Source organism: Perissodus microlepis, chromosome 18, assembly GCF_051167445.1.
Source record: "Perissodus microlepis isolate ML-2025 ecotype Zambia chromosome 18, ASM5116744v1, whole genome shotgun sequence".
NCBI classification, from domain to species: Eukaryota; Metazoa; Chordata; class Actinopteri; order Cichliformes; family Cichlidae; genus Perissodus; species Perissodus microlepis.
The window spans coordinates 34,075,033-34,098,558 of record NC_140478.1 but is presented as its reverse complement, the minus strand read 5'-3'; the positions used below and the strand labels follow the sequence as shown (position 1 = coordinate 34,098,558).

General features: G+C 51.3%; 2 protein-coding genes and 1 pseudogene across 6 annotated transcripts; 1 reads left to right on the top strand and 2 right to left on the bottom strand.

Annotated features, from left to right (window-relative positions):
- Positions 1 to 7: 7 nt before the first annotated feature.
- Positions 8 to 13,146, bottom strand: ubtfl (upstream binding transcription factor, like). Of its 3 annotated transcripts, none has more exons than XM_084911735.1 (20): positions 12,933 to 13,146; positions 9,802 to 9,896; positions 9,231 to 9,406; positions 9,042 to 9,125; positions 8,810 to 8,965; positions 8,657 to 8,721; positions 8,457 to 8,577; positions 7,511 to 7,621; positions 7,185 to 7,312; positions 4,234 to 4,375; positions 4,125 to 4,166; positions 3,800 to 3,913; positions 3,500 to 3,664; positions 3,313 to 3,423; positions 1,498 to 1,577; positions 1,206 to 1,395; positions 1,057 to 1,104; positions 845 to 982; positions 652 to 750; positions 8 to 432 (listed from the first exon to the last, which is right to left on the bottom strand). In XM_084911735.1, exons 1-20 carry the CDS (start codon positions 13,028 to 13,030, stop codon positions 361 to 363), a joined length of 2,235 nt encoding a protein of 744 aa, XP_084767861.1. In that variant the 5' UTR covers positions 13,031 to 13,146; the 3' UTR covers positions 8 to 360. The 3 variants fall into 3 exon arrangements, with proteins under 3 accessions (XP_084767861.1, XP_084767860.1, XP_084767862.1); XM_084911734.1 differs by having other exon boundaries at positions 652 to 753; positions 12,933 to 13,129; XM_084911736.1 differs by lacking the exon at positions 12,933 to 13,146 and adding an exon at positions 11,781 to 12,289 and having other exon boundaries at positions 652 to 753.
- A 1,013-nt stretch (positions 13,147 to 14,159) lies between these two features.
- On the top strand, positions 14,160 to 16,651 carry tmub1 (transmembrane and ubiquitin-like domain containing 1). 3 transcript variants are annotated; one of them, XM_084911750.1, is made up of 3 exons: positions 14,160 to 14,271; positions 15,387 to 15,875; positions 16,005 to 16,651. In XM_084911750.1, exons 2-3 carry the CDS (start codon positions 15,418 to 15,420, stop codon positions 16,354 to 16,356), a joined length of 810 nt encoding a protein of 269 aa, XP_084767876.1. In that variant the 5' UTR covers positions 14,160 to 14,271; positions 15,387 to 15,417; the 3' UTR covers positions 16,357 to 16,651. The 3 variants fall into 3 exon arrangements, with proteins under 3 accessions (XP_084767876.1, XP_084767877.1, XP_084767878.1); XM_084911751.1 differs by having other exon boundaries at positions 14,175 to 14,271; positions 15,278 to 15,875; XM_084911752.1 differs by having other exon boundaries at positions 14,190 to 14,497.
- Positions 16,652 to 19,685: 3,034 nt separating this feature from the next.
- Positions 19,686 to 23,141, bottom strand: LOC146368710 (dynein axonemal heavy chain 17-like; annotated as a pseudogene).
- Positions 23,142 to 23,526: the final 385 nt, after the last annotated feature.

The window sequence follows — 23,526 nt, the reverse complement described above, 5'->3', positions numbered from 1 at the left end:
CCAGAGATGAGAAAAAAGTGCATTTATTAATAATTTGAGGTGGGCGGCTGAACCCTGAACTGCTGCTCATTGCGCCCCCACCTGCCAAACTGTACAAACCCCGCCCCCTGCCCTGCCTTCACCATTTTGTGAAAAGGACACTTGAGAGCCCACCTGAGCTTTGCTCCGCCCATCTGCTAAAAACCAAAACACACTCGATAAAAAACAAACACGAGTAACAAAAGGCTCCGCCCTCTTCAGAGGAAGGCGGGAGGGGCCGGTGCCGCATAACATCCTCTCATTGGTCTGCCAGGATGATTGGTCTGTGAGGAGGTGTGGCCTGCACAGCCTGTCCTCTCCAATGAGGAGGAAAGGGTGGAGCTAGTCTGTGTCGGAGTCACTGGATTCCTCAGAGGAGCTCTGGTCTTCGTCCTCGTCTTCCTCATCGTCGTTCTGAGAAAGAACAGGAAGTGGTCACAAAACAGGAAGTTCTATATCCTGCAACACATGAAGGGGCGGACCGATGAAAAGGGCCCCGCCCACAAGGTCATTTATCAATATTTATATAAAAATGTACTTTCAAAATAAAACAGGATATTGTCTCTGCTGGACTGGTGATGAACGCCGTGGTCAGTCGGCCTTCACTCGTGTCTCCATGAACACATGACTGACCTCATCGTCATCGCTGTCTGTGCTTCCTGACGTCTCGTCGTCTTCGTCAGAGTCCGATGACTCGCTCTTCTCCTCCTCCTCATCAGAGTCAGACATGTCCTGCTGGGATATGGACAGACCCTGTTCACCACCACAAACGCCACGTGAAACTTAGCCCGGCCCCCAGCCTTTCTGACTAAGTAGCTGTCGTTACCTTGGCTCGGTACGCCATCGCCCTCTTGCTCACCGCCACTCCGGGTGTCGCAGCTCTTGAGCTTCCCGCCTTCCCCTTCGCAGTCACGCGGACTTTAGCTACGGGGCTGCTGCGAACTTTGGCGGTGCTGCGACGTTTCTAAACAAACAAACAAAGGTTAGCGCTGTCGTCCAGGTGACGCACGGACAGGTGAGGCGGCGTGAGAGACTCACCGAAGACGAGATCTCCTTGTAGACGGCGCGGTCCTGAGGAGACAGAGACTGAGGAGGGAAACGGGCATGTTAACGACCAGCAGGGGGCGACAAACCTTTTACTAATATTTCATTCATTTGTCAGCGGAGGCGGAGTCATCGTGCCTCACCTTGACCCAGGCCTCCAGCTCTGCCTTGTACTCCACCTGCTGCTCCTCTACCAGCTTCTTGTACTTGTCCTTCTGGCTCTGGCTCAGCTTCTGCCAGCGTTTCCCGATCTCCACCATCCGCTCCTTCAGGCTGAAGTGGTTCAGCTCGCCATTGGTCAGCAGCTCCTGGGAGAACATCTGGTAGCCGCTCCTATTGGACAGAGACAGCAGTGCACAGAGCGAGGCGACCGTGACACCGCGGCTGACCGCCAATGTTTCAATAAAGGTTTTTGAATCGGGGGCACAGACTCACACTGGAGGCTTCTTCGGCTCGCCGTCAAACTTGGGCTTCCGCTGACCCCCCGCTGGAGTCCTCATCTCCAACAGCTCCCTCTGCAGGACACCCACAGTCAGTACTAGAGATGGACCGATCCGATATTACGTATCGGTATCGGTCAGATACTGACGTAAATTACTGGATCGGATATCGGAGAGAAATAAAAAATGTAATCGATCCATTAAATATCAAAAAAGCACCTCACAAAACTTGCGACATGGCGTAACTCGCCTCATAACCGTAGCACGTCAGAGCAGTGTGGTCACGTGATAGAGTGGCTGTGTGTATTTGGAGCCTCGCTACCAAACCAGCATTTCATCCCAGAGAGAAGTAAAGCAAGTGTGTAAGTTCATCTCTGAGTGTTTGTAAAGCATTCCCGCGTTAAGCTTAACAACCGATATATGGAGCGACTGCCTCCCTCTCCCTCTCCTGTTGCTACTTCAATCATGAAACTGATCAATGATCAGCTGATCGTCTCTCTTGTTTGTTTTTGGCCCACTTTGCACCAGAAAGAGGAAACCAGCGGCTGAACAACAGCAGCACGTTTAAGCTTGATAAGCTGTTGTTAGAATTTATTTAATATTTCTTTCTACACCAGGATCTTTTTCTACGCAGCTGACGGCTGGTAACTGTGCAGGGGCGGATCTAGCAAAGTTTAGCCAGGGGGGCCGATAGGGCATGAACAGGGAAAAGGGGGCACAAAGACATACTTTTCTTTCTTATTCTCATTTAAAATGTCGAGCTTTTAATAAATAATTATCTGAATCTTACACCCAAAGTTTTAATCTGATGTAAAATATATAGAAGTCCATTACTGTATATAGTAACTGTTAAGTCTAATATACCCTAGTAAGCTATAGTACTTTTTCCTTTGGGAAGGTACCATCTGTGCAGTCTGCAGTTCTGTTGAAGAAAGATGTTGAATCTATTTAATTATTCTTGAAAAACAATTTATTTCTGTGCATTTTTTTTTTTCACTCTGCATCAAATTAAAGTTGATTACGTCGATTAAGCGTCATGAGGTGGGGGGTGGTTCCCTTTTTTTTTTTGCTGGGAGTTTGCACTGTTGCTGCAGTTGCTTACTCTTTAAAACACCAGAATAGGGAGGATCGTGCAGGTTTAAGTTTATTAGATTGATCAGTTTTGCTGAACTATGAAATGTTTTGGGTGCAGTGCATTTTTTACATACAGGTGTAACAGAATAGCTTTAGTTTAGTTTTGTTTGTTTGTTTTTAACTTGAGTATGAACTTATACAAAATGCAGCAAGATATTAAAAAACAGTTTTATTGATTAAAAAAACACTATATCGGATTCATATCGGTATCGGCCGATATCCAAATTTAAGTATATCGGTATCGGACATAAAAAAGTGGTATCGTGCCATCTCTAGTCAGTACAACAAAACACAGCAGGGGGAGGAGCTAGACACAAAGAAGGGCACTAACTAGGGGAGCAAAGAGGGTGGAGCCATAACCAAACAGGAGTCATGTGAATGTAAAAGCAGCTGTTGTTGACATGCTAGCTGCTGCACTGACTGCAACTGGAAACCAGTGCCTGAGGGGACTGTTGTTGTCATTTGGTGCTGTATAAATAAAACTGAATTGAATTGAAGACACCGTGAGCTAACAGCTAAAGTAGCATGAACCCCCGCGCTCCCACCCAAAATGACCCCCCTCCCTAACGCGGTACGTTAGCAGTGCGTTACTTTGTTTCTTCTTTGGATACATTTTTCTCTAAAAAGAAAGGGGGAGAAAAAACTTCCCGTTTGGCGGCGGATATCAGAGCCGAACCTCGTAACGTTTCTGGTCTTCTGCCGCCTTCTTGATCCACAGAATCTTCTCCTTCTTCTCCATCGAGTTCCACGCCATGTCCATCGCTGCCTGGGCCTTCCTGCGGTCACTCTGTGGGTTGTGTCACATGACACTCAGTGACAGTACGGAGAGTTTTTACCTGCCATTTACTGCACGCGCTCCTTACTCTGTATTTAGCCAGGTAGTCGCCAATCACGCTATGCTGCCACATCTCCGCCGCCGTCTTTGGCGTCTCTGGAAGCTTTGCTGCTGCCGTCTTTTTCCCGTCCCGTCTTTCTTTTGGCGGTCCAGCAGGGACCCACGGCTCAGACTCCGCCTCCCGACACCGCTCCTATTTAAAGAACACAAAAATGTGTTCAGACAGTTTCCGGTGATGTTGCAGATGGCGCCGGCTCGGCAGGTTGGTTACATCACCGTTCAGACTGAGCGCCCAATAAACAGGCAGTAAAAGAAGAGCCAGGCGCACCTTGACTGATGGAGACTTGGCTCTGTGGGGGCTTGAGGCCACGCCTGCACCCAATTTGGCCCCACCCATTTTCTCCTCAGTCATGACTCTGTCACGTTCCTCCTCTGGAAGACTCTGAGAAAGAAGCAGAGGTTACTTCCTGTTTCCTGTAGTTTAAGCTAGTTAGCCAATCAGCCTGCGCTTTCACAGTTAGACCCCCCCCACCCACCCCCGCCCCATCCCATTAATTCCAACCATGAAGGTGAAAGTGTAAATACAGCCCCGCCCATCTCTGTCCTGTCTGTGGGCGTTTCCTCTCGCTCTTCAAGGCGCTCTGAGGTCTTACCTCCAGGAAGCGCTGCAGGTCGATGTCATACTGCTTCTTTTTCTGTGGAGACAAAGTTGAGGTTAGAGAGAGGTCAGAGGTCGGAGGTCAGAGCGGTGCCGTCACTCACCTGCTCGCAGCGTTTCTGGAACATGTCCTTCTCCTTCTGCGTCATCATCTTCCACTGTTTGCTGCACAGCACCATGCGCTCCGTGCTCGGCACGTCCTTCATGTTCACCATCAGCTCCGCGCAGTACAGCGAGTACCCGTTACTGCAAAACACAGGTACAAAACGCAGTACAGCGAGTACCCGTTACTGCAAAACACAGGTACAAAACGCAGTACAGCGAGTACCCGTTACTGCAAAACACAGGTACAAAACGCAGTACAGCGAGTACCCGTTACTGCGAAACAGGCAAAACACAGTACAGCGAGTACCCGTTACTGCGAAACACAGGTAAAAAACGCAGTACAGTGAGTACCCGTTACTGCAAAACACAGGTACAAAACGCAGTACAGCGAGTACCCGTTACTGCGAAACAGGCAAAACACAGTACAGCGAGTACCCGTTACTGCGAAACACAGGTAAAAAACGCAGTACAGCGAGTACCCGTTACTGCAAAACACAGATACAAAACGCAGTACAGCGAGTACCCATTACTGCAAAACAGGCAAAACGCAGTACAGCGAGTACCCGTTACTGCGAAACAGGCAAAACGCAGTACAGCGAGTACCCGTTACTGCGAAACAGGCTAAACGCAGTACAGCGAGTACCCGTTACTGCAAAACACAGTACAGTGAGTACCCGTTACTGCAAAACACAGATACAAAACGCAGTACAGCGAGTACCCGTTACTGCAAACAGGCAAAACGCAGTACAGCGAGTACCCGTTACTGCGAAACAGGCAAAACACAGTACAGCGAGTACCCGTTACTGCAAAACAGGCAAAACACAGTACAGTGAGTACCCGTTACTGCAAAACACAGTACAGTGAGTACCCGTTACTGCAAACAGGCAAAACACAGTACAGCGAGTACCCGTTACTGCAAAACACAGTACAGTGAGTGCCCGTTACTGCAAAACACAGGTACAATACGCAGTACAGCGAGTACCCGTTACTGCAAAACAGATACAAAACGCAGTACAGCGAGTACCCGTTACTGCAAAACACAGTACAGCGAGTACCCGTTACTGCAAAACACAGATACAAAACGCAGTACAGCGAGTACCCGTTACTGCGAAACAGGCAAAACGCAGTACAGTGAGTACCCGTTACTGCGAAACAGGCAAAACGCAGTACAGCGAGTACCCGTTACTGCAAAACACAGTACAGTGAGTACCCGTTACTGCAAAACACAGATACAAAACGCAGTACAGCGAGTACCCGTTACTGCGAAACAGGCAAAACACAGTACAGTGAGTACCCGTCCTGGCCTCCTGCGCAGGCCAGTTCTTCCAAACTGGCTCGTCCAGGTCTTTAAGACCTGCAGTGGGAACAGGCCTCCAAACAAATTATTCAAACAAACGCTCTTCCTTTGCTGCAGCTGTTCGCTGTAACGGCAAACAGGAGCTTTCTTCTTCTACTTCTTTCTTCTTCTACTACTGAGAGGGAAGCTGGAGGTAGCCGGAGTAGGCAAACAGCTGAGTGCATGGACCATCGACTACCTTACCAACAGACCACAGTGTGTGAGGCTCCATGACTGTGTGTCTGAGGTGGTAATCTGCAGCACGGGGGCACCACAGGGCACGGTTCTCTCACCTTTCCTGTTCAGCCTTTACACTTCAGACTTCTGTTATAATTCGGACGATTGCCATCTACAGAAGTTCTCAGATGATACAGCCATCATTGGATGCGTATCAGATCAGGAATACAGGGGGGTCATCAGTGACTTTGTTGGCTGGTGTGAGACCAACGTACTCCAAATCAACGCCAGCAAGACAAAGGAGATGATCATAGACTTCAGGAGGAAGTCACCCCCTACAACACCGGTGAACATCCGAGGGAAAGACATTGAGATAGTGGACTCCTATAAGTACCTGGGTGTTCACCTCAGCAATAAACTGGACTGGACTACAAATACAGACGTCCTGTATAAGAAGGGCCAGAGTCGACTCCACCTGCTGAGGAGACTGAGGTCCTTCGGAGTCTGCAGGACTCTGTTAAGGACCTTCTATGACACTGTGGTAGCATCTGCCCTTTTCTATGCAGTGGCCTGCTGGGGGAGTGGATGCACGGACAGGGACAGGAGCAGGACTGACAAACTGGTTTGGAGGTCTAGCTCCGTGCTGGGATGTCCCCTGGAGTCTGTGGAGGTGGTTGGTGAGGGGAGGATGTTAGTAAAGCTGACATCCATCATGAACAACCCACATCACCCACTGCATGAGTCTGTGAGTGGGCTGAGCAGCTCCTTTAGTCAGAGACTGAAACACCCTCGCTGCAGGAAGGAGCGCTTTGGCAGATCATTCATCCCAACAGCAGTTAGACTCTATAACTCCTCAATCACGATGTCATGAGTCACTGGACACTGTGACCATCCACGGTCACCACTTCATGCATAATGGATCTTCATGTGTACGGACATGTGCAGGTATATATGTATGTATATGTGTACATATGTATGTTTAGTGTGTACATGTGTGTGTACGTGTGTGTGTGTGTACGTGTCTATACACAGGAATAGTAGTGGTACAATAGCTATATCAAGCTATATAGTTTATGTCTTCAATATTTCCAACCATATCCATAATCACATACTGTCTATGCTACCATTGTATATAGTGTATCTTACTTTTTTTCATTGATTGTACTTATTTGTATTTTTGTATTTCCTTCTGATATCTGTACCTGAGCTGAGGTGACGCAAAAATTTCCCCGTTGTGGGATCAATAAAGTCTTATCTTATCTTACAGTAATGAAAGCTTTAATCTCAGCCTGAATCATCTGAACAAAATAATAAATGTCGTCTTATTTTGTCAAAGCTTCTAAAAATGAGAAAGTTGGACATGTGAACTTCTGAGGGACGCGACCTCTCGGCCGTAGCTGCGGCAGGGTTAGCGTGAACATGTCAGCGCAGACTCACGGGGGAGGTTTGGTGGGCCGTCCGTCGAACTTGTCTTTCAGCTGTCTCTCGGCTTTGGTGAGGACGGAGCGCACGTGATCGTCCGAGTTCACGTCTGGATGAGCTTCCAGGTACACCCTCATGCTGTCCTGAAACAGGAAGTGCAGTCGTGAGACCCGGCGGTGAGACTTTCGGTTTCAGCCCAGATCATCATCACATCGCCCACACGTCCCAGAAGCTGTTAGAAACACCGGAGCTGGTGTCGGCTCGCTTCCAGGACTCGTGTCGTGATGATGGTTCAGGTGAAACGCTGAGGCCGAAGCGCCTGCTTCCCGTCTCTCTGGTACCTCGTAATCTTTCTGGAGCTCCAGCGCCTTGCTGATCCACTTCAGTCTCCTCTTGTCGGACAGCTGGGACCACTGTCTCCTCAGAGCCTCCTTCAGCTCCTTTTGACTCACCTGAAACAGAAACACAGTCGTGAGGATGCCGAGACGGGTCCTGACAACGCTCCGGGCCTGGAACCGGCAGCAGGTCTACGAGCTACCGCCGTGAAACTCTCCGCAGACGTCCGTGACAACACGTGCAGAGAAATCAGGGCACCGAGGAGCCGAAATGAAGTTTTGTATGATCACGAGCAGGACGCCTCCTGCAGGGACAAAGGAGCTGCCTACACGGCAGGCGTGATTCTGGCCCGTCTATGAACTCTGACCTTTTCTTCTTTCCGTAGAGTTTCAGGTGGATTCGGCTCAGCTGATTGGCTGGGCCACCTCTGGAAGACTCTCGGAGAACTCGTCTGTCTGAACCCTTGAAAGAAGCACGTGATGGTTTCAGCCGTCATGAGACGTTGCCATGGTGATGACTCACCTTCCTGTTGGGACCGAACCAGCCGATGCGCGCGGAGCGGCAGGACGCTGCACGTCTCTGCGCCTGCCTGGCTTCGTGCGCCCTTTTCTCATCATCACACAAAACTTCATTCATGGACGTGCGGGTTGGACGTGTTACCTAAGGTTGACTATATCGACCATCGCCGACGGGCCGAGCCTTTCGCTGGTCGTTTTTACAACGCGTGAATGCTAAACGCGTGCACAATTCTGTGGCTCCGCCCATCTAAAAGTCTGCGTCTGTGCGTTTGGTCTGTTTCACATACGGCCCAACGACATCTTTAGAAACACGTTTGCTTGTTTTACCTGCTGCACGGTGGTTTGCGCGGAGCGGTCGAGCCCTCCGATTGGACCGGTGCAGAGCTGCTGCACCGGCGGCACAAAGACATGCATGTGTGTGCTGAGCGCGTACCTCAGGGTGCAGCTTCATGTAGGTCTTCTTCTCGTGGTTGTACCACAGCTGTTGGGGGGTTTTGGGTTTCTCCGGCAGGTCCGACTTCTTCCTCTCCTCGATCAGCTCGGGGTGCTCCTCCCTGCGATCAGCTGACATTAGCCATGTGTGCGCCAACACCGTGACCAACACTGCTACATGTGACAGGAAGTAGAACTCACTTGAATCGAGCCATGTTCTTCTCGAAGTCTTCTTTCTCACGCTGGAACTCTGTGATGTACTTTTGCTGCGGGAGGACAAACAAACACGTGTTTGGTTTTTTGGGACTCGAACACGGACACAACTGCGACCTCGGGTTGTGCGGCTGAGCGCACCTTCTTCTTGTCGGGCAGCTCCTTGTACTTCTTGGACAGGATCTTGGTGAGGTCCAGGTTGCTCATCTCTGGATGGATTTTGGCGTATTTGGCTCGTTTCTCCATGAAGAAGCGAAAGTATGGCGTCAGAGGCTTCTTCGGGAAATCTGGGTGAGTCTGCACACGAGAGAGGTCAAAGGTCACAGGTGAACCAGCACATGTCCCAGCAGGTTCTGGCTCCAGGGGGCCTCACCTTCAGTTTCTTGCCTTTATACGGGTTCTTCACGAACTCGATGGCGTCCACGATGAGCTCCGTCATTGTTCGGTACTTCCTGACCTGAAACACAGACTCAGGTCAGTTGAACCGTCAGACACACCTTAAACCGAAAAGCTTTAAATCAGCACAGCGATGGCTCAGAGGCGTGGTCTTTGGCCAGCGTACCTCAGACGAGACTTTTTGCCACTTCTGGCGACACATCTCGCCGGTGAAGCCGCCAAAACAAACTTTCTCCCAATCAAAGTGCGACTCGGTGGTTTTGTACTTCATGGCGTCTCCGTCAGGCAACAGGGTGCGAATCCTCTCCAGCAGAGTCAGACAGTCCTCCTTACTCCAGTCATCTGAGCAGGGAGACAGCGGTCAGGGCGGGGCCGGCGGGGGCCGGCGAGGGCACGTGCCCCGCGAGGGCGCGTGCCCCGCGGCCGAACGTCACAGAAAAACACGTTCGTACGTTTTCACAAAAATCGCCAAAATGGTCGTCTGTGAGGACGAAGGTGCACACGGGTGTAACGCTGCAAACACGCAGCTTCAGGCAAACCCACAGTCTGCCCCCCCCTCACATCTGAACGCTCACTGGAAGCACTTACACGCTCATTCCAAGTGTCATCAACTTCCTGCAGTCGCCACCAGCCACTTCCTGTGTGGACGCTGCTTTAGCAGAGTTCACGCGGGCCTACATGAACTGACAGGCGAGTACCTGAACACCTGACAGCGCTAACAGCAGGTCGGCGCTTACCTGGTTCAGTCTTGACCCTGGTGCTCTGAGCCGTGGAGACGCTGCTGCTGCCGTTCATCCTGCAGTGACTGACGGAGGAGGCTCCGCCCCTCCCTCTGAAACACAAAATCAAACAGGTTTACTGCGGCAGGAAGTGCTCACGTGACCATCAGTACGGCTCAGCTCGTGTACTTCCTGTTTCTGCCTGTGTGGGGCAGCGCCGAGGCCAACAACACCTGATCCAATGCCCTGTTCTGGCTCCACAGGGTGCGCTCTCGAGCTCATCCTTTAGCCGAGCGAAACCAGCCCGACTGCTAGAGGCGTCGTCTGAAACGGGCGCCGTGACAGAGGACGCCCTGTCCTAAATCCTAAATCACTAAAGGACCAATGCAGGTGTTTTAAATCAGTGTCAGGTGACAAAGGCTGCAGGACCAAAGGGGGCTGGATTTAATGTGACCGTGTTTTTACAGCGCCCCCTGCTGACCTGCGCAGCGTTTTGACACGTTTGGCTCTCTGTAGCTCAGAGGAGGCGGGCTTTCGGGGCGGGTCACTCGCCTGTGACACGGCTAGAAGTAAGTGGAGCGTGAGTCACTGAGCAGAATATGTCGCCTGATCACCTGACACGTCACCTGATCCCTGCTGCCCCGCTGTAGGCTAACGGTGACACGTTGAAGGTCAGTGACATCACCTGTTACTGTATAGAATGTACCAGGTGTATTTATAGAGGATGACAGCTGGCCGCCACCACACTTTCACACCTTCATCTTCTCACTGCCCAATCAGCTTGCAGCTCACACCATGGCGGCCCAACAGTATGCGAACTTCCTGAAGGCTTCTTTTCATTTACAGAAATCAATCTGAGCTCAGAAACGAGATTCTGCACATGCAGTGAGGACACTCCGTGTTTAAGAGTCCTCCAGGTGTGGCATGCAGAAAGGCTCCAGAGCGCCACCCTCAGTGATAAAAACGTCAATGCACACTTTAAGCTCTGTGTATGAACTTTGGGTCGTTCCTAAAGCCACGCCCCCACACCTGGGCACCATCACCTGTAGTCAGATTCTTCCAAAGACGCAGCTGCTCTTCGGAGTTCACACATCTGTGGCGCCATGGCGGATTCTGATCCTTCGCCACTGGACAAAAAATGATGACTGAGGGGTCTGCAGCTGCCTGCACAGGTGTGATCAGAATGCACACCCACTCACAGTCACAGCGCCAGCTACAGGGCACAGAATAGCCAATCAGAATGTTTCACCTGCAGCAGCGTCACTGTGAGGGTGCCCACCTGTGTGCGCCACAGCCATTGTTTGAATGACCTCAGACTGACGTGCACCTCAACTGTCCTCACCTGGCTGAGCATTAAACTCACGTGACATCACCACACCAGTGTAACCACAGAGGTAACCGGAAACAGTGTGTGTTTGGTGACATTGCTGATGATCGATTCTCAGACAGGAGCTGATCTCTCACACACACCGGTGCCATTCTGCAGACGGTCCCCGGGTTCTGGGTCCGGACGGCCGGGGAGCTGGGCTCGGCCCGGTAAGCTCTCCGGACCGCCAGCTTCCAGCTGCCCGGTAATGGCGTCCATCCTCCGGCAGGAGTCAGCACGTAGCTTCCGCTGGCACGAACCGCCGAACCGAGCGCGAAGGTTTCCCGGTGAAACCTGTCTGAGCGACGCGGAGACCAAACCGGAACAAACCGGATGAAACCGGATAAAAGACCCGAGCGAAAGTCTCCGGACGGCACACGTGGAGCGTTTAACGGCTTTAATCCGACAAAATGATGACACGTAAAAAGGTCGAGCTCGAGTCTACCCGCGGTGCAGGAGCACCAGAACCCCCGAACCCTTTACCCGCAGAACCGGAGCTTTGTGCGGGCGGGACGTGCTGCAGCTGCCCCACAAGCCTCCGTTGCAAAGCCGCCATGAATGTTGTGGCGACTCGGGGACGAGCGAGCAGAAAAACCCAGAAATGCGTTTAAAATCGGAACCTGGCGCTTACCTGCTGGTTCGGACAGAAAGCCGGGGTGATTCTGCACGGCACCGTGCCGGTTCGGCTGCTTTCGGGACCGTGGAAGTGTGTTTTTTTCAGCCGTAAACCCCGGGGAGTCAGGTCGAAACGAATCCGACAAAAGGAGCGTCTAGTCCGGTATGAAACTCCGCCCAGCGCCGCAGGGGGAGGAACTCCGGGGGAAAACATGAGGACAAAGGCGGAGGATGAAACCAGAGACAGCGGCCACAGCGGCAGCCAGCCCCGCTGGAGCCGCAGCACACGCACTCTTTAACGGACGCTATTTTACATTTACGCCGTTTTCACTCAAACCCAACTGCGACTGCGTGGTCCGAGCCCTCCCCGCCACCCTCTCCGGGTCCAGATGCTGAACCGGCGGGAGGCCCGGGGACCGCCGGCTGGCCCCGGCAGAGATGCGGCCGGGGGCCCGCGGAGCACAGCGGATGCTCCGGGAGGAAACCGTCGGTGCTGCCGGCAGCTCGGGGCTCCCTCCACGGCCCGGCGCGGTGCTGATCGCGGGCTGAGAGGCGGCAGAGGAGCCCGCTAAGAGCAGCCGAGTCCCCGTGATCAGTGAGGTCATCATCTGAATCCGCACCTGCCGCAGGTGGGGTGAGGTGGTTCTGCTTTTTGTCCTAATAAACTTTTTTATTTAGAATAAAAACAGCCTTTATTTTGAGTTCTTGTGACTTTAATTCTGGAGTAAACTCGGAGGACCCTGCCACCTGAGGTGAGGACAGGTGCACTGGGCCTCACCTGTGGGACTCCCAGAGGTCTGAGCTGGGGTCCGGGTTCTGGTGGACTGTGGAGCCCTCACAAACACAGCCAGTGGCCCCTGGGCGCCACTGCTGGCCCGGATGTTCAGCACGTTAAAGCGACAGTGTTGGGGTAATGGCGTCGTCCTGACTAACAGCGCGTGCAGCAGCTTCTCTAACGATGAAGGGTCAGGCTGTGCACGTGGACACCCCAGGATGAGCCACCAATCAGCTGATCAGGTGTCTGCAGCTGTCAGAGCCTCAACATCCTCAAGAGGAAACACTGCAGACTGATCGATCGGCTCACTGACCGATCAACTGAATGATTGAGCGGACCCACAAAGTTGAAACTCACATATTTCACAGGACTTTGTGCAGAATTTACACTCACAGCCACTTTATTAGGTACACCTCCTCCTCACAGCTGCTTCGTCTGCTCCCTGGGGTCCGGACACACCGGTCTCCTAAATCATCATTCTGATGCTTCATTTGAACCTCAGCGGCTCCTCTTCATCATCCTGCTACCCTGTGATTGGCTGGTGAGATATCAGAGTTGAACAGATGCACCTAATAAAGAGACTGTAAATAAAATTAGTGTATTGTATTCATGCATTTTAATATATGTTTGTATTTAGTGTGTTTGAACATGTTTCTGTGGGTGAAGTGAACCTCATGCTGTAAAAGCTGCTGGTCTTCTCTCTCACACACACACACAAACACACACAGACACGCACAGGCACTCCTAAAGCTTAATCACCAACAGCTTCATGCTCTTATTTTGAAATGTCGCAGCAGGTCATGGTCAGGGTTCCTTCTTAGTACCTGAGCCTGTCACACAGCAGCGTCACACAGGTGATGCTGATTGGATAATCTGGCTGCGAGCTCGGTTGAGCACCAGTCAGACTTCCTGTGTGTCAGCTGTCGTTCGGAAGCTGTAAACCTGCAGTAATGATTTATTTTGGTCCCTTTTTTTCTTCTGCTGTCAGATCTGCTGTTTTCAGAGGAGGCGGAACTTTAGTGTGATATGTCACTTTTTGTTTTGTTTCATTTATTAAAAACGTTATTTGGATCTGATCTCGAACATGTTTCTTCTTCTTTGCTTTTTGTTCTGTACCATTTGAAACTGTTACACTCTGCTTGTTTCTTTCTTCTGGTTACGTCATAAGGAGACGCTACGCTAATTGCGACCAACAGAAATATGCATGCGCAGCCTCCACTGGGGGGTGATGGTTTTACAAAACCAAAGGAAAACAGGAGAGAGGAGACGGTTATATCCTGACTCAGATTTGGGCATGCTGGTTTGAATAGCACATTGTTTTTAATGAGAAAACACTGCACAGGGGAGCGTGACTGCACCAGAGAAGAAGAAACAATAGAATATGTTTTAGTGCATTGTCAGAAATATGCTCGGTGAGATGAAATTGAAACTGGACTTGGTTGATATAAGAACTGGAGAAGTTATCAGGTCATATTTTGTTTTTTAAGGCAGACTCATTTGTTTGGGAGGATTTGATTCATTTTTGACATTCAGTTCACACTCCACACCAGTTGGTGGCGGTAATGCACCATTTTGCTGTTTGCCAACTGCCAATAAACAATATAAAGAAGAAGAAGAAGCATCCGCTGGGTCCGCCGCGGAGCACAGCAGTAGAAGAAGAAGCGGCAGCAGGAAGTGATGCGGCTGTTAGCCTGCAGGCTAACGGGGAGGACATGAAGCTCCTGGACTGAACGTGAGTGACCGTCGACTCCTCTCTCCTCGCGCCTCTGCGCAGACTCAGACTATGGGTCAGTGGCTCCCTGGGAGCGCGAGCTGTTAGCGCGTATCTTAGCGTAGCCGTTAGCTGTTAGCTCGGACTTTAGCGGAGCTGATCCAGGTGAGCCCGGGTGGCTCAAATGCCCGGATCTTCCGGTGAAACGCAACCAACAACTGGTGCCGTGACAAGGCCGCGGAGACAGGTGAGCAAATACCTGAGCAGAGAGCGTCAAAAATACACTTGATTAACAACCGGATCAATCATGGATCGATACCTGCTGACGGCACACAGGAAACCGGAAGTTAGCGTTGTGTAATGGCTTTTCATCCCGCTGGTTGGACAGCCATGCAGGAAGTGACGTGCGAACCGTCAGGGGAGCTTTTCCTCTGTGTTTCCCCAAGATAAAGTCCCAGAGGTCACCCTGTGGTGTGTGTTTGTGTGTAGTGGGGGGACAGGATGCTTGCTCTGATTGGACTAAACTGGGCGCAGGTGTAATGTAGAGGCGTTACTTTGACGTTTACTGGGATTTTATCACGTTACCATGTTCTGATAAACGTACAGATGATCTACATCTGCAGGTCATGACCTCACAGCTGATCAGTTTGTGTTTTATCCAATGAGACAAGGTGATTTTACTAAAACCCGCCATACCTGTCCAATGTCGTCTGATGGCGATTACATGGATCCAGTTTGGGAGCCGTCGATAACCTCCCATCAGGCGACATTGTGAGGTTCGGCCTTCAGCAGCTACAGGTGTCCTGCAGATGTTCGGACGTCGGTTTCGCTCGTGTGTCTGAGCCGTCAGCTCGCTTTGAGTTAGGAAGTAACTCTGTCGACCTGAGAGAGGAGCTCACCTGCTCGTAGTACTCTCACAGTATTGTATGTATCACCACACAGTACTGCGATACTGTCGTGTGACATTGGAGCTCTGTCTGTGGGACACCTGCCCCTAAAGGTGTGTTTTCTTTCTTTCTTTCCCTAGTTCCTAAAAAGCTTCGGTCATGCTGGAGTGAAAGGACAAGTGAGGGGTTCTCAGGTAAACAAGAAGTGTGTGTATATACCTGAAGCTAAGCTCCGCCCTCTCCCTACAGGTGTGTGTGAGCTGTGCTGACCTTGGCGGCGATGGCGCTGATCGAAGGTGTCGGTGATGAGGTGACGCTGCTGTTCGCCGCTCTGCTGCTGCTAACGGTGCTGCTGCTCGCCTGGATCTCCACCCGCACATCTGAGCCCCCTGAACACCTGTTCACAGGCTCCTCCCCTTTACAGAGGCCTGGGCAAACCCAGCAGGACACGCCCTTTTCATCCACCGCCGCCTCCTCATCCCCCTACCCACCATCCTCAACCTCCACGTTCTCCATGTCCTCGTCCTCACCTTCCTCCTCTGTGAACGACAGCTTCCTGACAGAGGCTCCCCCCACACTAGAGGATGGACAGGTGGGAGGGGACGGGGTGAGGCGCAGAGGAGGAGACGGGGAGGGCGCAGCGTCTCAGCGGAATATGGTGGTCAGACTCAAGTTCCTCAACGACACGGAGAGGATGGCGCAGGTCCAACCGCAGGACACCGTCGGGTACATCAAGAGGTACGAGTACTGCATGTAATACTGCATACACTACTGCATAGTAGAGGAGGAGTTTCGGTAAACCTGAAGCTCCTCCTCCTGGCTGTGCCTTTGGACCCGTTTGCTGACCTCTGACCTCTGACCCTGCAGGACCTACTTTGCGGGGCAGGAGCATCAGGTGCGTCTCATCTATCAGGGCCAGCTGCTGCAAGACGACGCGCAGACGCTCGCCTCGCTGAACCTCGCTCATAACTGCGTGCTGCACTGCCACATCTCGCAGCACGCGGCGCGGGGGGCGGCGGGGGGCCAGCGGGCGGGAGACCAGGTGCGCGTGGCGCTGAACGTGGGCAGCCTGATGGTCCCACTGCTCGTGCTCATGCTGTCCGTGCTGTGGTACTGTCAGATCCAGTACCGCCAGTTCTTCACCGCCCCCGCCACCGCCTCGCTGGTCGGGGTCACCATCCTCCTCAGCCTGGTGGCCTTTGGCGTCTACCGCCGCTAGCCTCCCATGGGCCGGCGGCGGGTATGAGACGCTACCTGCAGTTAGTGTTTGTTTCTGTTGCCATGGAGACGTCGTGAGGACAGAGACTCTTATCATTAGATCACACGTTTATCTTCATCATCAGCGTGCCTCTTTGATTTCTGTGGGAGGCACAGACACACCTGTCTGCCTCACCTGTGTGTGTGTGTGTGTGTGTGTGTGTGTGTGTGTGTGTGTGTGTGTGTGTGTGTGTGTGTGTGTGTGTGTGAGAGAAAGTTTCAGCTTTTGGAGAAAATCTATTAAACCTTTAATTTATCCCGTGGTGTCTGAGTGTGTGTGTGTGTCACACCTATACAGGTGATTCTGAGGGTGGAGCTGCTGTAGTCACATGGCTGGTTGGCATCACCTGATTGGCTGGGCGGTCAGCGTTGGGGAATACAGATTTTTCCCTAGCGACAGGTGGTTGCTAAGCAGTCTCTTACCATCCAGGATCAGCTGATAATGGAGTCCATTTCCAGGGTGAAGATTATTATATGGGCTCTTATGTTTGACCTTTGACCCTCTGTGTAGCAGGAAGTGTGTAATGTTACAAAATAAAGTTGGATACAAAATGCTCAGAATGAAAGAAGTCATGTGAAGACCTCAGACCTTGTCTATAATGTGATTGGTCGGAGCTGCTGCTTTGACATGTTCACAGGTCACGGCTCTGTAAATCAAGAGCCTGACGACTTGAACCAAAGTCACGAGGAGACGACGGCGAAACCTCAAAACTGTCAAAGTCGCCGACGTCACGTCAGCGGCACGAACTTCTCAAATACAACATGTCGAAGAAGACGGAGAGGTGCGCAGTGTGGCCCAAAGTTAGGAGCAGGACGACTGACCATCAGGTTATCAGGTCATTATCAAACCTACAAGCAAATATTAGAAATTCAGCTCCAGTTTGAATTTACTGTCAAAAACTTCAACCAGAGATCAGTAAGTGAAGAAATAACAAGGGAAGATGCGCGTTTCTAAAATATAAAATACAACGATTGTTGTAATAAACCTGAGCCCTCTCACAATGACAGACCGTATGAAACTAGGTGAGTTACAGATCTCGGGTCTGGAGTTAAGAGGAGGAGTTCCTGTGCACAGGTTCAAACAGCTGATGGTTGGTGGTGTAGCAACGCCACCCGCGCAGCTCGAGATTGTCGACTGTGATTCCTTCGTGTTCCTACAGTAGACTTCGGAGACACGTGTGAAGATCAAATAACCACCACAGAAGCTGATGCAGCGATTGGACGTCCTTCTAACAGAGCCCAGGCTGGACGGCCTCACAGGAGATTTCTACAAACGTTTCTGGGAACACATCAACGGCCTTTTACATCGAGTACTGGTAGGAATGTTTCAGACTTCCACTCTGCTGCGCACAATGAGACCCGGACTTATCGCCTCAATTCCAAAGCCCAACGAGGAGACTAAGAAACTCCAAATGTCTTCACTGCTCGTCTTTAGATAGCTCTGTCATGTCTCGTTTCAGAAACGCAGTCAGGTCTCTTCACAGGAGGATCGGTTCACAGTGACAGAGCAGTGCTGGATACAGGAAGCTGATAAAGACAATGGATTGTTACAAAGCCTTCGACTCAGCCTTGATAAAGTCCTTGAACACTTTTGGAGTTAAATTCAGAAACGTGATTTGTGTTTGTACCACATTATTAGCAGTTGTGTCGTTGTACCCGATGGTACCAACCCTAGCTTTAAAGCTATTGTTGGAATCTCTCCATATGGATTCATATTGGTCACCAAGATGTTGGCGATTCAGCTTCAAAAGTTCAATAACATAAAAAAATTAATGTTTTAGCCACAGATATGATAAGTCAACAGATGACACAGCGATATTTTAAAAGATAAACTCCAAGATCCACTAACTATTGAAAAATTGCTGTCCCAGGCATCTGCACTACTACTATTATCATTACTATTATTAACATTACTATTATCATCATCTGGTTTAACATTAAATGTTGGAAAATGTGAAGTCCTTGCTGTACCTGATGCGCCAGAAAAAGATGTTTGTAACATTCCTGTTAACTCCAAAATGAGATATTTGGGAATCTCACATAGGACCAAAAACGAAATCAGTCGTTGATGTGGAGAACAAACTGAACTCATGGCTTCAAAGAGATCGATCCATGGTGGGCAGAATTTATCCAACAAATATGGAAAGTTTATCCAGATGTATCTTCCTGACATGCTGCCATTCCAGACAAATGAACAAACGCTTCAGCCTCATTGCATGAAAAACGCCTGCTTGATCAAAGATGGTAAAGATGGAGGTTTGAAAGCCACAGACGTCCACAGCCTGAACGGGACCTCAAAAATAAACTAACATCAAAGATGATGATCCTGGTACTCTGGTCCAAACGAGTTATTCAGTGGCCTGAACTTTCTCTTATCACACTCTCCTATCTGTGAAAACCTCTGTGAAACAGCTGCGGCTGTGACCCCGACACTGATGCCACAGCTGCAGAGGTCAGAGTTCAAATCTATGCTTGCGCTCGCTCACCTGTGCGGTGCACACACAGGTGAGATCGTACCTGACCAGCGCCTGTTCAGCTTCAACATTCACCTTTGTCACCGAGCCGCACACACAGATGATCACGGGGCTTTTATTTTGATAATTTGTTTGATATTTTGACATCAAACACCTGCACAGGTAAGCAGGCAGGAGGTCTGCAGGTGGAGTTCTGGAAGGCCAAGTGTGGGCATCAACACTGAAACACACAAACACGCCATGGATACAGCTGATCACATGACCTCTACAGTTTACAGGATAACTAATCAGATATCAATAACAGTGATGTCACCCGATCAATACGAGCTGATGGAGGCTCTTTCTTCTTCTCCTGAATGACTTTCTGTAGATTGTTTACGTGATGGACACAAACAAGCTCACCTCCAGCTGTGCGGCCAGATGTCGGGCTGCAGCGTCCAGCAGCAGGACGGTCTCTGTGTGGGGGAGGGGCGAGGAAGACGAGGAACCTTCGCTCAGCTGCCTGCTGCAGACTGCCACCAAACACACAGACCAGGCTTTTACTTTGAAAGGTTTGGCAGGCCGACTAGTCTGTTAGGGGGCGTGTTCTGCTTCAGTCACACCTGCCACAGGTGTTTGTCAGTGACATCACTGGACGCCGAGTGTGACGTGGCGCTTCATAATGAATCGGGTTCACTTCCTGTGAGCGGATGAAGGACAGCAGAGAGTCTCCAGGTGACTCACCTGTATGCTGAGTCTGTCCAGTGCCTCGACCTGAAACAGACACGCACGGCTGTACAGCTGGCCAATGAACAGGTCTGGACAGGTGAGCCTTTGCCTCTCTCTGGAAGTCCTTCAGGGTGGGCGGAGTCACAGCGGGCTTCGGCTCCTTGGGTCACAGCTGTCAGCCGTATGTAAGGAACTCCTGAAACACCAACCTTCTGTCGCTCCACCATAGCTGAGAATATGTGTTGAGCCCCACCCTCAGAAGCTCCGCCTCTTCTTTCACCTGTGTCACATGATCAACTCCTGTTCCAGCACAGAGACACACTCTGGATTTTGCCGCAGAGACACCTGCAGAGGCACGTACAGGTGAGCCGGACAGAAAGGGAGAGATGAGTGAGAGAACAGGTGTGCATGCAAGAGCGATATCAGGTCACCTGGTAGTTGCCACTGCAACTCACAGAGATCCTGAGCGGCAGACTTGCTGCGGCGTAAACATCGCTGATGATGGTGCTCATGAGGTGTGACAGGCCGCCGCCCCCTGACCCTTCAAATACACTTCCTGTTTCCTGTAGCTGCAGACTGACTTCAAACAATGTAGCCCCAGTGCCACCAGGTGAGTCTACCTGTGGGTTTGTGCCACAGGAAGCGCAGCGCTCAGTGCAGCAGCTGGAACAGCCCGTCCTGCACGCAGCCGTTGACATAGTCCAAGCACTTGGTCTGCTCTGTACAGACTCCTGTTCACCTGGGGACAGGTAACAAAGGTGCTTCAGAAGCTGGACCTAAAGCACCTCCTACAGGTGCTGTGTCACCTGAGTTAACCTGAGCAGCTCTTGTCCCTCCTCTTCGATGCGTCTGCAGGTCTCCTTTGAAGCTCTGCCCTCCAACAGTGAGTCACTTGAGCGCTACAGCAAGTGAAGCTCCGCCCACCTCTGTAAAGACACACACACCTGAGTACAGGTGAAATGATGGCAGAGTCTAGGCTGAGGGTTGAAACTTACCTGTGTGAGGTGTGCGATGGCTTCCATGTTGTCTCTGGCCTCCATCACACTAGAGTGGAGGTCCAACACCAGCTCTACCTGCAGCTGCACACCTGGACACACACACACAGGTGTAATAATGGACCCGCTCCACCATGTTTTTGTGCCTATGATATCATGTGATATATGTCACCTGTGATGCTCCAGGTGTTCCTCTGCAGCTCTGACAGGGTCGGGTTCAGGCGGTTCAGCTGGTCCTGGATCAGAGGAAGCTCCGCCTGCAGGATGCCAAGCACCACCTGAAATTGGACCAAGTCACATGTCACTTGAACTTCCCCCCTACACCTGCAGCTTCAGAGCTTTGGAGCTCTGTGTGCACACCTGGTAGTAGCAGGACACCATGTGACTGAGGCTCAGGTAATACTCTATGATGTCATCTCTGTGGGCCTAGAGTTGAGCGGGCGGAGCTTCATGTTTCTGTCTCTGCTCTTTTACCTCAGCTCCCTCAGCACTGCCTGCACATGTACACACAGGTGAGGTGAGAGGTCCCCCCGGTACACCTGACCTCAGACCCCAGCTTCAGTACCAGCCAGTCAGAGGCCAGCAGACAGGTGTGCGTGCTCTGGGTCTGACTCACCTTGAGGCTGCAGCCGAGCTCGAGCTCAGCGAGGATGTTTGAGGATGAATTTGGCGTCTGAATCCAGCTCACAGCTCCACTCTGACCTCACGGTGTCTCTGAAGTCCTACAGAAGGTCCATGAGCTTCTCAGACCTCTGCTGGACCAGCCGGGACTCACCTGAGTCAGCACACCTGAACAGGACACAGCTGTTACCTGCCGAGTCCAGCGGCCAGGACAAATGCAGAGTTCATCCAAAGGTCACCAGCAGTCAGCATCTCAGTCACAAACTCTACTATCCTGGAGAGCCCAACCTTTCCATCTTTTATTCACAGCTGTAAGGTTTACACCAAACACAGGAAAGAAGAGGAGGAGCCTGAGTGGGCTGTGTGCGTGTGAGTCTGTGTGTCAGCCTTACAGGTGCGGTAGCCCTCCATGGCACCCTGGGCTCGGAGGCGGAGCTGCTGAGTCCAGCTGAGTCGGGCAGCGGCGGTCGGGCTGACTCTGCCGAACGTCTCCGCCTCCTTCCTCTGACGGTAGAACAGCAGCTTGGTCTGATCCAGATCTATTAGAACCAGCTTCACCAGCCACGCCAGGTGAGGGCGCAGGTGGTGCTGGATCAGGGGGCGGTCCAGGACAAAACCAAACATGTTCACCAGCTGCAACACAGAACCAGATCAGACTGGACTGAACTGGATCAGACTGGAGCAGTCCTGTACTGCGGACAGCGGCTCCCCGCAGTCCTCCGGGGCCTGGCTAAGCACAGACACCAGCCGCCAGTCCAGGTCAGACACCTGCAGCTGGAACTGATCCAGGTGGAGCTGAAAGCTCTGAAGGGGAGGAGTCACAGCGATGCAGGAAGCACCTCACGATAGCAGGCCGAACCCAGCTGGTCCTCGGGGTCGGCGGGGTTGCACCTGAGGTTGGACAGGTGCGTCATGTGACCCAGGAAGTCCTGGTAAGCCTCCTGAACCACGTGGTCCACTTCCTGCCTCTGACCACGCCCAGGACTGTCTCATTCAGCGTGTACAGCTGCAGACTGGAGCAGAACACTTCCTGTTAGAAAGGGCAGGCATTAATCAGCAGGAAGTGATGTCACATTCTCTGAATGGATGGAAAGTGTTTAGTCTGAATGTCTCTCTGCATCCCAGCATGCACTGCTCTGAAGGACACAGGGCATCGGTATGAGCAGGTGTGAAGATGACTTCAGGTGATTACGGCAGCGCTAACATTATGACTTGCATGTTTTGGACTCATCTCATTGGCTGTTTGTTGTAGGCGGATGTCAGTGCCACGACCTTCTCTGTGCTGGACCCAGCGACCAGAGCTGATGTGAGGAGGTCTGGGACATGACCAATAGGGGGCGCACTCGCACAGCGCAATCTTGGAGGAGATTGCGTCAAACCGAATCGTGCGACAGGTGACACGAGCACCGGCGTGAACCTTTGACAAGCTTTACTTTTGTCTGATTAGCCACATGAAAATCCAAGATGGTGGCCATTTTTCAGGACTGCTGCTGGATGACGTGAAGGTTCCTTAGTTGGTGCTTCCAAAGAGACCAATCCTGATGCAGGAATCCAGACACTAGCTCCGCCCACTCCACCACCGTGCTGTCACAGTCATGGAGATTATAGTCTGACAGCTTCCTGATGGAGCAGCCATGACTTCCTGTCAGCAGAGGTTCGTCTGTGCACACACACACACACACACACACACACCTGTGTGTGACTAGCTATACAAATACAGGCCATTTACCATTTTACTGGTCACACATCGCTGTCGGGCCGTCACCTGTGTCGAGGTCCAGGCTGATGCTGATGAGCGTGAAGCTCCTGATTGGCTCCAGCTGCCCGTCTTCTTTGACCTCCATGTGTGCGTCTGTCTGTTTTGCAACCGGGTGATGATGATGATGGTGGTGGTGGAACATCAAAGTTCTGACACCTGCCACAATGTGTCCAAGGACCGCTCCATACATCGTAAAGCATAAATTCATTAACAGAGTTTGATCCCATGTGTCCGAGTAAACAAACATGAACGATTACCAATCCAATCAGCCAGGATGAACATCCACGAGGGAAAATATGACCTCGTTAACATACCACTCCAGCCTTTTAACATCATGAAAAAACATTTGACATCATTTTTCAGACACATTGGAGCTTAAAAAGATGGCACTTTTATCAGACTTACACATTTCATATTTTCACGCATTTTCAAAAGCAAGTGGTTCATGAACGCTGAATGACACGGCCGCTAATGAGCTGACGTGAGGCTGTCCACCCTCCGGCACATAAACAGTCATGTTACCAAATCACAACAGTAAAGGTAATGCATTATAATCTGATTGAAATGATCTGTGA

Bases quoted from the DNA above. Each gene is read 5' to 3' on its own strand.
- tmub1 (XM_084911750.1), top strand. From the start codon at position 15,418: ATGGCGCTGATCGAAGGTGTCGGTGATGAGGTGACGCTGCTGTTCGCC. The intron at 15,876-16,004 runs GTACGAGTACTG...CTGACCCTGCAG, and splicing joins ACCGTCGGGTACATCAAGAG to GACCTACTTTGCGGGGCAGG.
- ubtfl (XM_084911734.1), bottom strand. From the start codon at position 13,030: ATGAAGCATCAGAATGATGATTTAGGAGACCGGTGTGTCCGGACCCCA. The intron at 7,622-8,456 runs GTACGCGCTCAG...TTTCTGTTTCAG, and splicing joins ACATGAAGCTGCACCCTGAG to GTGAGTCAAAAGGAGCTGAA. The intron at 3,665-3,799 runs GTGCGCCTGGCT...TTCTTTAAATAG, and splicing joins CCAAGTCTCCATCAGTCAAG to GAGCGGTGTCGGGAGGCGGA.